The 14807-nt window shown below is 43.5% G+C and overlaps 1 protein-coding gene across 1 annotated transcript in view; it reads left to right on the forward strand.

Annotated features, from left to right (window-relative positions):
• PKP4 (plakophilin 4) overlaps positions 1 to 14807 on the forward strand; it is a 67550-nt gene that overhangs the window by 22744 nt on the left and 29999 nt on the right. Inside the window, exons 2-3 of the mRNA XM_071435584.1 lie at positions 3572 to 3724; positions 4572 to 4705. Of these exons, the coding sequence (XP_071291685.1) occupies positions 3610 to 3724; positions 4572 to 4705 (249 nt within the window). The 5' untranslated portion in view covers positions 3572 to 3609. The remainder of the gene's footprint in view (positions 1 to 3571; positions 3725 to 4571; positions 4706 to 14807) is intronic.

Below are 14807 nucleotides of genomic sequence, written 5' to 3' on the forward strand. Positions count from 1 at the left end.
GCAGTTTGAGAATTAAAAGAACTGGAATGCAGGGAAGCATTAAGGTGCATTTTTGATGGTACCTGTGTGTACTGCCTGATCCCTCAGTGCTCAGGGCTTGCAGAGAGCAGCCCAGGGCAGGACCTAGGAAACTACAGCATGGGGCTGTGGGGAATGAGGGTTTGGACAGCCTGGGAAGAATGTGGGAGCAGTCTCCTGTTCTGGGTGATGCCTGACTATTCAGCCATGACAGGCAAAATAACTGTGAACCTAATTTTTTTGAGGTATGAAATCTGGCTGCTAGTTTTCCAATAATGAATCAGTTATCTATCCCCAAATGAGTGGTAGCACAAGTCCAGGGAGTGTTTTGAGTAGTTAAATCCCAGTCTTGTGTAGGGAAGGAAGAGGGTTTTGTATTGACTTCTCCAAACTTCTTACTCACACCAGATTTCAAGGCTCTCACAAAACCTCCTCTTGCTATTTCCTGTTCCTATAAGGTGAAGATGAGAACCTGCCTTGAGTTTGTGAGTTCCTGTCCTTAAGCAGCATCCCCAGGCAGAGCTGTGGGGTGGGACAGGGCCCTGCAGAGCTGCTCCTGCTCCCTTACTCTCCTGTGCTGCCACCCAAGCCCACGGCCTGGCAGCAGGGCGGGGAGGGGATGGCAGACTTGTTTATTAGCTCAAGTGTGTACCTAAGTGTTTGTAGGACCAGAGCCAACAGTTATTTAATGTTGGAATCAAGATTAGAAAATCAGTAACTTTGCCAAGAAATGTGTTAATTGAAGGAACATCAGTTGAAACAACTGCCTATGTGAAAGGGTGTAGGTCTGTGATTACATCTCTTAACACTGAGATAGATGTACATTTAACACTGACACCTTCACTAATAATTAATTTGATTGGTTTTTATCTGGATGTTTTTATTATATACTCAATACTGGGTAGATTTTCTGTTCCAATGAATTAGTACACCTTCCAGCCAGCTCAGAGGGATGTTTTCTGGACTGGTGTATTACAGAAATCTGCTGCAGAAATTATTCACAATGTTGGGGTGAGAAGAGAGAGAAAACTATGGAAAAGCTAAATTGAGATTGTTTCACTGCTGTATTTTGTACTTCTCTCCTGGAAATCCCAAACAGGATCCCTGCCCAAGCAAGCACTGCCCTGTTACATGCACGTGGAGACAGTGGGATACATGGACCAACAAGCAGCCCCCTTCTGAGAGAAGGGCATGTGTAACATGAGTTTGTGAGACTAGTCCTTTAGATTGCTTAGCAGATGTTCCTAAATGAAGGAAAGGCTTGATTGGGTAGCTTTATTACTTGATATGCTTGCAAATTTATCAGGTCATTTAGAAACCTGAAACACTGAGTTATAGTTATAGAAGAACTATGGTAAGTGATATAAAAAATCAGATATGACACATGGAATTGTGACATGTGTTCTGTTCTTTGGGTTCTTACTGCTTGATTAAAGAGTTAGTTTTCAGAAATAAAACTTTGAAAAAAACAATTTCCATTTTCTAAAACCGTAAAGTTGTGCATTTGACTTTTCAAAATTCTATTATACAACTATTAGAGGTTGTTTTTTATTCTGCTTGCTTAATTGCTGTTTAATGGGTTCTGTAGAAATGCTCCTTGAAGTTTTAGTTGTGTGCCCACCTGACATGCAGCTTGTGATAGGCTCAGTGTGGCAGCCTTTGTATCTACAAGCTGAAACCAATGAAAATAGTGTTTCAAAAATAGCCAGATATGTCTAGTTATTCATTTGTGGCACCTTGGAAGTCAAGCAGCGTTTAATGCTGCTTTATTTGTCGAGAGTGAGTTCTGTTCCAGTTGCAGTTGACGGAGGTCCCTGCAGACCCACGGGCCCGGAGCTCGGCTGAGCACGAGGAATCCCTGTGGGAGCTGCCCTGGGTGATGGTGCAGGGCCTGCCCGGGGTGCCCCGACGGCGCTGGGGCAGGAGGGAGGGAACGCTCGCCGTGGGGCAGGAGGGAGGGAACGCTCACCGTGGGGCAGGAGGGAGGAAACGCTCGCCGTGGGGCAGGAGGGAGGGAACGCTCGCCGTGGGGCAGGAGGGAATGCACGCTCACCGTGGGGCAGGAGGGAGGGAACGCTCACCGTGGGGCAGGAGGGAATGCACGCTCACCGTGGGGCAGGAGGGAGGGAACGCTCGCCGTGGGGCAGGAGGGAGGGAACGCTCGCCGTGGGGCAGGAGGGAGGGAACGCTCACCGTGGGGCAGGAGGGAATGCACGCTCACCGTGGGGCAGGAGGGAGGGAACGCTCACCGTGGGGCAGGAGGGAATGCACGCTCACCGTGGGGCAGGAGGGAGGGAACGCTCACTGTGGGCCAGGAGGGAGGGAACGCTCGCCGTGGGGCAGGAGGGAGGGAACGCTCACCGTGGGGCAGGAGGGAATGCACACTCACCGTGGGGCAGGAGGGAATGCACGCTCACCGTGGGGCAGGAGAGAGGGAACGCTCACCGTGGGGCAGGAGGGAACGCTCACTGTGTGCCACGGGGCTTGGCCATGAGGAGGACAGCATGGCGTGGTCCTCACAGTGCCATGTCTGTGTGAGGGGAGACCCACGTCTGTGGGGAGAGAAGGTGAGGGGAGCGCCATGTCTGTGGGGAGGGGAAGAAGGCGAGGGGAGCGCCATGTCTGTGGGGAGGGGAAGAAGGCGAGGGGAGCGCCATGTCTGTGGGGAGAGGAAGAAGGCGAGGGGAGCGCCATGTCTGTGGGGAGAGAAGGCGAGGGGAGCACCATGTCTATGGGAAAGGGAGAAGGCAGTAGAGTGGCTCTTGGTGTGGCTGGGCTAGCATGTTCGGGTGTTCTTGTGCAGTACTGACAGCAGAAACCTTTGTGCAGTTTCTTTTGCCTGTTCCAGAAGATAAGTGTGGTGTAGATGTATGGTAAGAATGGGCTGTTCATACAGGCTCATTTCAGGGTATGTATAGGGCAGCCTGCCTGTGCTTCACCTGCAAAGTGCTGAGGGGAAAAGTCCTGCCATGCTGAGTTATGCTTCTTCTCTGATGTGTTTGGGAAACAGCTTTTCTTTCTCCATTTGCAGTGGTGGAAACTGGTGGGTGACCAGACTTCTGCACCACAGGTTGCCCCCAAGACTGCTCCAATCCCTCACATCACTCATCTCACCTGAGTTCCCCAAAAACTCTTTGAATCCCTCAGTGGCTGATGTGAAACTGCATATGAGCCATGTCACGAGCTCTTTTAGCAGACTGGAACAGAGTGGTTAATAAAGAGCCTGTGCTAGTGCCAGAAGAGGTCATGGGCCTGAGGAGGAGCCGTTCCTCTCACAGCCCATATGCTGCTGTACATAGAGCAGAATGAAACCCCTTGTTTTTACACCATCACTCACCTCTCCATTAGCAGCACAGGGCTCCTCTGACAGCACAGGGCTTTGCCTTTGCCTGGGCTCTGCATACAGGGTGAGGGAGAAACCTTGCAAGAGGCCAGCAATCCCAGGAGAGATCCCACCAGGGTCAGCTCAAGTTCCCTTTCAACCCTGTCAGAAACATGCAGCTCTGCAGCACAGGTGTACACTGATCCTGTGCATTGCCCTGTGCTCATTCAGGTGCTCATGGCTGATACAGCTCCACACGGAGGGGTCTCATGGGTCCGTTCCTGGCCTTGGAGCCCATTTGCAGCCTAAGCATCTCCTCACCCTTTGATAATGAATGGAATGGGGAAGGAATCTGTTCCTGTTTGTCTGCCCTAGGAATATTGGGTGAGTTTGTTCTGAAAATCTAAAATGAAATACGGATTACTTCTAACATTAGACCTCACAAGCTTTATTTTCTGAAGGAAATTAAAGCGTGGTATCTGCGTAGCAGCTTTGTGAATGCCACTTACTTGCTGTTTTCAAAGCGTTAAACACACTTCGTAACTATTTCTGTAATATTGGTTAATAGTGACTTTGATAATTGAACAAATTAATTGCTCTTTTCCATGGATTGGAGTTCTTAGTGTGCTGCCTCTGCAATAACACAGCTTGGGATTATTGGATGCTAATCCTGTCAGTCCTTTCCACACTATCCATAGCCCGGGGCAATTGCTTTAACTTCAGCATTTTAATTTCCTCTTTTGCAAAAAGAGCATTAGAAGCATTGCTCCCATTAAGCTTTTATTGCCATAATTAGTCTCTTCCATAGTTTGTTCCTGACAGCAGAGCATTCTGCTGTTATGTGTCATTCTTTTGTGCCGAAAACTGCATGTGGTAAACTCGTACTGATCCTGGGTGTGCTTAATAGTTAACACTAGTATTTTTCATGCATCTTGAATTGTGCTAGTTTTATTGACCACCACAAACCAGTATTTTTTAAAATAATCTTGAAGCATCATGCAGCGTGCTTGCTCCTGCCTAACCCTTGAGTTGTGTAGGTGATTCTGGTCTCCATTTGTGAAGGTGAAACACAGTCACACAATATAGATTGAGTAATGCAAAGTTCTCTGCTAATTTAGTTAAGTTTGGAAAACTTCTAGAAAAAAATGAATATAATTCATAATCCTGAAAACTTGGATTTTAAACTTCACTGGCTGAAAATGTAAACTATATTAAAATCTTGTTATTGCAGGCAAAATGCCAGCCCCTGAGCAGAGCCCAATGGTGGAGGAGGGGCTGCCGCAGACAGCACAGGAGGCATCCACAGGCCCAGGCATGGAACCAGAGACCACTGCCACGACCATTCTGGCTTCTGTAAAGGAACAGGTATCTGCCTCCTTTTCAGCAATTCATCAGTTCAGAGTGTGCGTGGAGCTAACTGCTGTCTCTTACTGCATTGCTGCAGCAACCATGGCTGTTTGTTTCTGTGCGTGTGACCCAGGGCCGCCATAGCCTATTTCGTGTATCGGTTTTAGAATCTGAATATAAGGGGTTCAGTTACTGCATTAAACAGAAGCATCATTCTGGTATTCTGTATCCCTTGGAATGTCTGCACTGCTGTTATAAGTCAGACTGGAAATGCAGGTTTAGTGGCAAAGAAAGAGAAAAGCTAGTGTAGGTTTGATGCGACATTAGAATCAGTCCTTGTCAGTCCTGCAAAGCCAAGTGTTCAGTGCTTAAGTCCTGCACATACAGATTGGGTATGATTAATTGTACTTTATTTTAAAATGGTCTTTAAACTCTGAGTTTGTTTTCAGTTATCAGTACCAAGGTACTAATACATTTTAAATCTGAAGCACATTTATGGGTGTGTATCTAAAGCGATAATTTCTACAGGAAAAATAAAATTGCATTTGCAATCAAATTCAGCCTTAATTTGTAAAAATCATTCAAGTGGAAAATATAGCAGTTCTACAAGGAAACACTCCAGCTAAAGTTTTTGTTTTTTTCTTTTTTAAATTTAAGGAACACAAAGAGAGAAGGGATACTTTGGCTTTCATTGTATCATACTGAGAAATAATATCATCTTTGTTGCCTTTATACACAAACACAAACTGTAATATCTGAACCTCAGAATAAATCTGCTTTGCTGTCTCTGTTTTGGAACTTCCTTGATTCAAGGAAGGATCACAACTTGATTCAAGATGGTAGCTCTGAATGCAAACAATATAATAGTTCTTATGTTGTCCCATATAAACATTTTTTAAAAGATGAGAATTAGGTTATATCTTCTTGATATCAACATTTTTCACACCCATAATACCATATTGTTAAAAATTTTCCGCAGGATGATGAAATTTGAATCTTAATTTTTGTGCCTAAATTAATTGTTTCAAAAGTAATTTAAGGTGACAATAGCAACCCTAAATTTTCTTAGCAGTGTTAAAGTTAGTATTCACATTTGCAGTGTGCAGGATATCACTGCCAGAGGCCCTTGCAGTGTGAAAAGTCAGCCAAGAGTTACAGATAACTTCAGTCCCCTCTCTCCAAACAACAGGTACCCTTGTGCCACCTTAGCCTGTCACAAATGGGTTAGGACTCATTTGCCTGAAGTATGTTGGTGGTGGCTTTAAGGTGGTGCATTTTATGCTGCAGTGGGCAAGGAGTGTACTCACAGTGTGGCTAAGCTGCAGTGGCAGTGTCAGAGCTGGGCTCTCCAGGCAGGGATGCTGTGCCCAGGAGCTGCAGTGGCAGTGTCAGAGCTGGGCTCTCCAGGCAGGGATGCTGTGCCCAGGAGCTGCAGGGGCAGTGTCAGAGCTGGGCTCTCCAGGCGGGGATGCCCTGCCCAGGAGCTGCAGTGTCAGAGCTGGGCTCTCCAGGCAGGGATGCTGTGCCCAGGAGCTGCAGTGGCAGTGTCAGAGCTGGGCTCTCCAGGCATGGATGCTGTGCCCAGGAGCTGCAGTGTCAGAGCTGGGCTCTCCAGGCAGGGATGCCCTGCCCAGGACAGCTCTGTGCTCCAGCTGTGCTCTGTGCTCACCACTCCCATGGATCCTACCATGGGAGCAGGCAGGGCAGTGCTTTCAGGAACAGCTCCAGACATGTGTGTGTACTCACGGCTTTTGTTAGTGTTTCTTTGCCTGCCCAAGCCATGTTTGTATCTTTTTATTAGTCCTAGAGAAAAAATTATAATGGAATATTTCTTTCTTTTCAAAAGTAGGTTAAAACCTCTTCCTCTTTCCATTTATAAAAAGGCTATTAAATATGTTGCTATTACATAACTAAATTCTGATGAAAGCTAAAGAAAATTAAATAGTCATTTATCATCTGTGTTGCAGAAAATTCAGAATTGGAACCTTACTGTGAAACCTACAGACACATAAAGTGAGTGTGAGGGGAGGAAGATGTAAATTGTCCTTCAGTCTTGGAAGTGATAATATGAAAGAATTAAGAGCTGAACTGCTGCTTTCTGGTATTTTTTCTGTTGATAATAATTAAGGACACTGACATGTTCAACACCCTTCCTGTGTGGCAGAAAGCCCAGAACAGAATATTTTCCAGTGAAGTTCTTCACTTTATTAAGCTTGAACAGAAACTGCTACACTGTTTGCTGTTTCCTTTGGTACAGGAATTACTGCGAGGTGCAGCAGGTCAGTGTTTGTAAAATAGAGCTGCCACACCCTGACCCAAGTACTTCAGAAACGCTGCAATGGAAACACAATCGAGAAAAGCCTTTATTGTTATTTGTCAATTGGGCAAGATTTTAACTTAATAAAAACTTTTAAAATTACTACAGTAGTTCTAAGATAGATAAATGTATTCAGTTACTTCAAGCTTTCTGCCATAGGCATGAGACAATAGTTATGATTATATAAAAAGTGGCACCAATTAGCCTTTGACCCCTACAAGCTGCTTCTAAAAAAAGTTCCCATTTGTTTCCATTTGTTTCCTTTTCCTAGGACCTCTAGTTTAAAGCAACTATTTTACCAAATTGGAGTGTGTAGTCTAAACTCTGATCAGTCTCTCGTTGAGTCAGGTGTCAGACAGCTGGGTCAATCTCCTTTGGTCATGTTTTAGGAAAGGAACATTTCAATTCACTCACAGCGTTATAAAATAACACAAGCAGAAGAGGTGTAACCTGTGAAGAAATTTAGATCACGATAGCTTTGTGCATTTCTGACAAAGCTCAAGATTTGTTTTAAAGTGAATATGAGCCCAGGTGGGCAAGAAAGCCAAAGGCACCTGGCCCTTGTCAAAACTTGTGTGGCCATCAGGACTAGGGCAGTGCCCTCCCCTGGCTGGCACTGCTGGGACATCTCCAGGTCTGGGGGCAGTTTTGGGTCCCTCAATATAAGAAAGACATTGAGGGGCTGGAGTGTGTCCAGGGAAGGGAACAGGCCTGGAGAGTTCCTGAGGGAGCTGAAAGGGGCTCAGCCTGGAGCAAAGGAGGCTCAGGGGGCCCTTGTGGCTCTGCACAGCTCCTGCCAGGAGGGCACAGCCAGGGGGATTTGGGATCATCCCAGGGCACAGGGCCAGGAGCAGAGGGAACGGCCTCAGGCTGGCCCAGGGCAGCTCAGGGTGGGCACAGCAGGAATTTCCCCATGCAAAGGGGGCTCAGGGATTGCAGCTGCCCAGGGAGGTTTGCAGTGCCCATCCCTGCAGGTGTCCCAGGGATTCTGGAGGTGGCACTCAGGGCTCTGGGCTGGGGACAGGGTGGGCATGGGCACAGCTGGGACTCCATGGGCTGGGAGGGATTTTCCAACCTTGATCCTGGGATTCTAATAGAGGAATTCCTTTTTGAATGCATGAGAATCCCAAGACTAATTGTAACAAAGCTGTAAGTAACATTTTCATATTTTTGTCTTTAAGTAAATTCGATGATGGATTTTGAGTATTTTGGGTTTTTTGTGGTTCATTTTTTTATTTTTTTGTTTGGGGAGGGGATTGTTTTCTATGGGTTTGTTTTAGAGGAGGGTTGAGATTTTTTTTTTCCCTAAAACATGAATTTCCCTTCTAAAAGGTTACAAGGCTTCCATATTGTCATGGGTAGAAGTATCTTAGGAATTGCTGAAATAAGTTTTAAATAAAAGTAAAACATGTCTATACTTCTGAATCCTGGGGAGTTCTGAATCCTGCATAGACGTTTAGTTGAGTTCTGTAGGGAATCTCTTATCCAAGTTAAAAGTAAATTGAGTATTTTCATACTAAAATAACAATTTATTAGAAATTGTAGGGGCAGGATGGTATTTTGGGGGGCTTGGAATGTAGGGCAGCTAATTGCCAACTGCTCCTTGTAGGTTTGTGAAATCATTGCTATTTTCTGTGTTCAAGCTGTATGCTGCTGGATTTGGAATGAGCTGCTGCTGAATTGACAAGATTAAATGGGATCATTTGGAATTTTGAATTTCATGCTTAGCACGTTATTTTTCAGAGGCTGGGCTGAGAAAAGGTCTTGCAGGAAACACCACTCATCAATGTAGTTTTCAAAAGTAACTGGAATATGCTGATTTTAATGTCTTTGCTAAGACAGAAGCACTTGCAGCAGTGGCTGTTTTTTAGTTTGTTCTTTGGTCTAGCTGTTTGTGACACTTAGAGATGGGCAACTCTTCACCTTTTCTTTAGTAAATAGATGACAGAGTAAGAACAACTGGATATGCTTTCAGATGAAAAATACTTAGGTTTCTCTACATGTTTTTCTAGAAGAAAAACATGTTGTTTGTTCAGGACTTCAGCAAAATGCTTTCCTTTTGTGTAAGTGCATTGAACTGTATCGTATAAATAGAGAACGCGCACCTCGCTTTTTTCCTTCATTATTGTTTAAGTACAAATTTTTACATTACTTTTGAGATGCTTTTTATAGGGTCTGGGAGCAGGGAGCAAACCTCTGTGTGTTTCAGATGGAAACAGAAGGAAGAATGCATTCTGCCAATTTTTATTGCCTGTTAAAATGTCTTTTTGACTGAGAACTATTGATATTAAGTCTTGGAGATTTCTTTACGGTTCAGATATGTAGTGCTGTACATTCAGTAGTCTGTGTAGGCATATCACTTCATGGAGATACCTGAAAAGAGACTTACTAAATGAACTTCCAGTAACTGGGCACAAACTTTGGAATTCTGATTTGCATGCATCTAGTGATCAGTTAGGTGATTCATGTGTGGCAGTTCTGAATTGAAGGCAGTACTTTTTGTTGAATGGACTCCCACGTTTGGCAGGAGTGAAACAAAAATCTTGATCAACATTTTGTGAATGGCTGGAAGAACTGGGGTTTTCTTCCAACTCTCTTAGTGTTGTGTTCAATTGCATAGGTCACTCTTGCCTACTTAATCCTAGAACTTTGAGGTTTAGAGTTTCTGCTGTTTACCAGCATTTTAGTTTCAGTGAGTCAAGTCTGAGATGTCAACTTCCTAAAGGTCTTACTCTAGAATAAATTTAATGCCACTGCTGTCTCAGGTGAAATAGCTAGCTCATTTCCTTAATCAAAATTCTCTGTACTCCTTTATCCATATGATGACCCAGAAGTTAATTTTCCTCTCTTCTTTGTACTGTTAGGCTTCAGAGGAGAAATTCCCCTTGAAAAAGAGCCTATGTGGAGCTGTGGGGGCCTCTGCCATGTGCTGGAGTACTGACACCTTGTGTAGCACCCTTGGTTTAGATTGTCAGCTTGCCTGCTCACCCTGGTGCCCAGCTGGCAGAGCAGTACCCTCGGCTCCAGCACTGACTTGAGCTGCCCGAGTGTTGTCACAAAGCTTCCAGAGAGGATGTGTCAGAGGCAGTCCGGGAATGCCTCCAGTGCCATTCTTCCCTCCTGCCACTGGCAACAGTAAGCTTTTTATAAAATGCTAAAATTTTGATCTCTCATCAGCTAGAGCAGCACTAAACTGTTGTACCAGACTAGTGAACAATGCATGCATAAAAGTATTAAGGGCTTTAATGGTCTGCTGCTGTTGAATACAGAGTAAGTGTGATCAGCCAGTAATTGTAGCTGTGTCATCTCACATCCTGTAATCTGTGATTCTCTCTACACTGTCCAATTTTTTATCTTTTGTCTTCTGTTTTGGAAGATACTGAGATACTGAAAGCATGCAAATGCAGTTGTGTGCGTGAGTAAACTTAATTTTTACAGAAAATATTAAGATTGCTCTAATATGGTTAGTTTGAAGTATAGGCTTTCTGCAATACATTCTGGTTGAGAATTTAAATATTGGGTCACTACGTTATGACATCCACTTTGGAAAATACAGTATTCAGTGTGGGTTTAAGTAGTGAGTTGCTTGATTTAGCTCTGAATTATGGCAGGTAGGAACAGAGAACTTTGCATAGATGAGTGCAAGAGGTTAATATAAAGGAAGGTATAAATCAGCTTCTGTTTTGTTTGTCCTCTTCTTTGTTGCACATTTGTATCATGAAAATATCCAAAATATAATAACCTTTTCTGTAGCACTGTGTGAACTTTCACAGGTGATGGAAGTTGTGCGGCTCTGCACTGTGTTTACAGTTGAATAGGAAATAGTAAGCACAAGGTAAAAATATTTCTCTCAAATGCAGGCTTCGCTTTCTTAGATTACTAACTTGAGCTATTGAAAGGGCTCAGCTCAATTGTTCAACAGACAACACTTTTGAGATTAGAAAACACTTCATAGTTCAGCTTACAGTTACTTTCATAATGTTTTGTGGACAGTGACGTTTGGCATTTGAAGCAAGTTAGCATATCCCAGTGTTACTGGGATGGGAGTGCCAGCCCATCCTAGCCCAGCCTCCACTACAGCAGCCACTGAGAGCTGGTCAAGTCAAGAAGTGCAAGAGATGCCTTTGCTCATTGGAGGCATTGTCACCCTCTGATGTCCAGCTGCCCAGTCTGGGTCTGGCTGGCCAGGCATGAACCATTCAAAAGGAATCTGTGACTTCTCTTCATTGCTTGTGCAATTGCTACTGATTCTTGCAGAGCTGTCAGTAGAAAACCTTTCACTGGCCACCTGGACCACTGTTTAAAATTGTTTTTCCAGAGGTCCTCAAATCACAACAGGGTGGGAAGGAAGTAATTTTTATTTTTCAGTGTGGTGAATGTAGATTCCTTATTCTCATCTATGTTACTGAGGGATAAAAGTTCCCCGTTAACATAAATGAAAAAAGTGAATCTGCAACATGGTATCATGATAGGATGCAGATAGAAGGCACAGGATTGCCCCCAAACCCCCTTTTATTATCCAGCGCCTGCAACAGGAGATGGCAGTCTTCATGGTCAGTTGTGCTAACAGCATTCCCATCACTTACTTGTTTTCAAATATTTGCTGGCAAGAGGCCAGCACAGTGGTGGTTGCTGTCCCTTGCCCTGGAGCCACCAGAGACACTGAGCTTTTACATAGAAAGAAGATTCAGCTGCTGAGATTGGTGTAGCTGGCCTTGCCTTGCAGTGAAAAGTCATCCCAAGTGAGATTCCTGCTGGGCAGAGCTCCCCAAGGAAGAGCAGTTGGTCACCTGGTGTGAACACTACAACACCAGCACAGGGTTTGCCCCCCCCTCTGAAAAAGCTGCAGCCTCCAAAAGGAGATGAGACAGCTCTGTGATGTCCTGGGCTCTGGTTTTCACTCACAGCGCCTGTCTGCCTGCAGGTGGTACAACTGCTTTCCAAAGCAAGCTGCTTTCTTGCCCCATGTGTGTGCACTTCCTCATCTGGAGCTGAAATTGTGCTTAAGGCTTTTATTGTAGTTTCGTATTAAGAATTATGGCCTGTGGCTTTGCAGTGGAATTTTAGGTTATGAACATAAACCCTGCAGTTCGATAAGGTGCTTAAGTAGTTGCTGCTAAAGAGGTTTATAGAATTACAGGTTACTTTTTTTTTTCCCCTCAATGTATGTTGAATAGTTTTGAATAAAAGTAGTTCTGGCTGAGCCAATGTAGTGTGTCTAAGAAGGCTTGTTTGCTCCTTGGGATGCAGTATGGCAGTATGTTCTGTAATTTTGTGTCTGATTTTACTATGTGCTTGCCACATAGATGTTCTGCTGCAAGTGCTAATGAGCTTATTAAGAGTTGTATTTGAGTCCTGCAATGCCATTTTGTCAGTAGCCAGTGCTGTAGGAGTCAGTGTGTTGTGATTTGTGCCCAGGGCAGAGCTCTGTGCAGGGAGCATCCTGTTCAAGAAGTGAGCTCTCCCAGTGCTCCCAGAGAACCTGGAAAGAAACAAATTCCAATAGATTCCTGCCAGAACTAGTGTGCTGTCTGATAGATACCCATTGTGGGGGTATGTCCAACGTGCACTCAGAGTGGTATAAAATTTCATTATAAGGAGGCATAAACTAGAAAGGTGATTAATTTAGAGCTGGTTAGGAATTAGTTTTCTATAATAATAATAATAATAATAATAATAATAATAATAATAATAATAATAATAATATTATTTAAGGTAAAAGAAAAAAGTTTTAAAGCATGAGGTATTCCAGCTGTAAAAAGATGGTAGGTCTAAAACTATCTGCCTTGTATATTTATGCAGGTATTTAAGACATAGCACCTGCTGCAGATCTCAAATTTAAGAAGGTGCATACACAAATCAGCACTCATGGTTTCAGAGTTTGTAAACTGCTGCTTCTTTGGACTCCCAGGCTGGGCATGCCAGAATATACTCAGACTAGAAAACAGAGCTGGATGTTTTTTTCTTACTATACTTGCACTTGCAAAAGCACATTGGATCTTCCTAAGCATCAGCATGATTTAAAACTGGCAGAGGAGTTGCAGGCCTCTCACCCCTCTGCTGTTCAGTGCACTATGCAGTTTGTGGCTCTCTGGTCAATGCCCAGATAAAGTGAGGATCAATGTAAATAGACAGCGGATGGTGTTGTTCCCAACTCAGCAGTGCAAGTGTCTCTGAAGTGGCCAAATGAGGCTTGGTGGCTTTTTCTCCTATTTCTCCTTATCTCAGTTTTTCTGATAGAATACAAGTGAGTTTTGCTTTTAAATGTAGTTTAAATATTGCTGTGTTGTCCACTTACATCATTCATCTCTTCTACTCTCAAGAAGAATAGAAGTATAGTTCTTCTGTTTTAACTGCCTTTGAATTTTTGTAGTGTGGGGCAAAAACCAGGGATTTTTATTTCAATGGGCAATTTATTACTTGAAATGTTATGCAGCAAGATGTTTTCTAGAATAATGTGTTCATTAATGCCTCTATCTGTAATGGAAAGGGAAATTAATCCAGATTGGTTGAATGGAAGCAATTAATGGCTAGCATGTTTAATTTTATTCATCTAATTAAAAGATCCGTAAATAACAATAGATTCAGATTTGCAGTTTGCATCCATGACATTGCTGTTTAAATATTGGTTTGATAGTTGGAGGAACAGGAAACATGTCCTGGATGCAAACCCACTTTTTCTTGCCAAAATTGGGGATGTTAAGGTGTTTATTCAGTTTGATTAGGGAGTTATCAGAAGTGCTTGGACGTGTCCACAATCGCATGTATCCTCTGGAAGGGCAGGAGTGGGGAGTGGCTGGTGAAAGGGAAATGGTTCCACCCCATTCCGGGGGGGGTGAAGGAGCAGTTTGCAGGAGCTGATAGCCCTGGCTCCACACAGCTGCTGGGCAGACCCATAACGGGAGTCACACGGGAGAAACCCCATCAGTCATTTGAGCTTTCACGTCAAACGAGTGCTCTGTGCTGCACTTGACCTCTCTATAAGACTTGCTTGGTGCTTCATCTGATCACTAAATATTGGTGTTCGTCTATTTTTAGATGTTGTACCTAAACTTCAGAGGGTTTACAGTATCAGTTTGAAAAATAATGCAATTGCTCAATAGAACCCTTCTCTGGTCAATAAAAGCTAACTGAGGAGAAAAACACCCTCAATATCCTGTGATGTGACATAGTCTGGGTTTCAGAGAGCTTTAGAAAATGGTTCCAGATTTGAGTTACACCTGTCCTGTGCAGCACTGGTATTTCCCACATCACCCTTGCAGTGTTGCATCCCAAAAGCCTCTTAAAAAGGCTGAAGAAGTTTGGTACCCTTGACCAAGAAATATAAAAAAAGCTGAACTCAGAAAAGGTGAAATAGCACATCTCTACACTCAGCCAGTTTGAAGTTATAAATCTTAAGGTTTCCAACTACCGTCAGAATGTAGGATAACTTAGGATCTGAAGGTTTGTGATTGGAAAGGTTAGGATATTTTCTGGTTTCCTTGTTTATAGGTTAAATTGAAGACTGACTTTATAGGCACTGATTTTGTTAGACTGTGGTAATGTAAGAAGACACAAAAATTTTAATTGTAGGAGTAATAAAACCCAAGAATGCTTAAACATGTTTTTCTTTCTGTAACAGGTGATAAATCAATATTTGCATGAATCACTGATTTAAAGACCCATTTAATTTCCACTTTTGTAGTTTATTCACCTAAGGAAGAGTCAAAACACAGAGCTGTGATGAATCAGTGATTGTTTCAGAGTTAATCCACACCCATTTTTAACATCAAGAATGCTTTTCTTTTTATTTTGAAATTTCAG

The sequence above is a fragment of the Agelaius tricolor genome, unplaced genomic scaffold (genome assembly GCF_023055355.1).
Source record: "Agelaius tricolor isolate 1412-34295 unplaced genomic scaffold, bAgeTri1.0.p SCAF_10, whole genome shotgun sequence".
Taxonomy (NCBI): Eukaryota; Metazoa; Chordata; class Aves; order Passeriformes; family Icteridae; genus Agelaius; species Agelaius tricolor.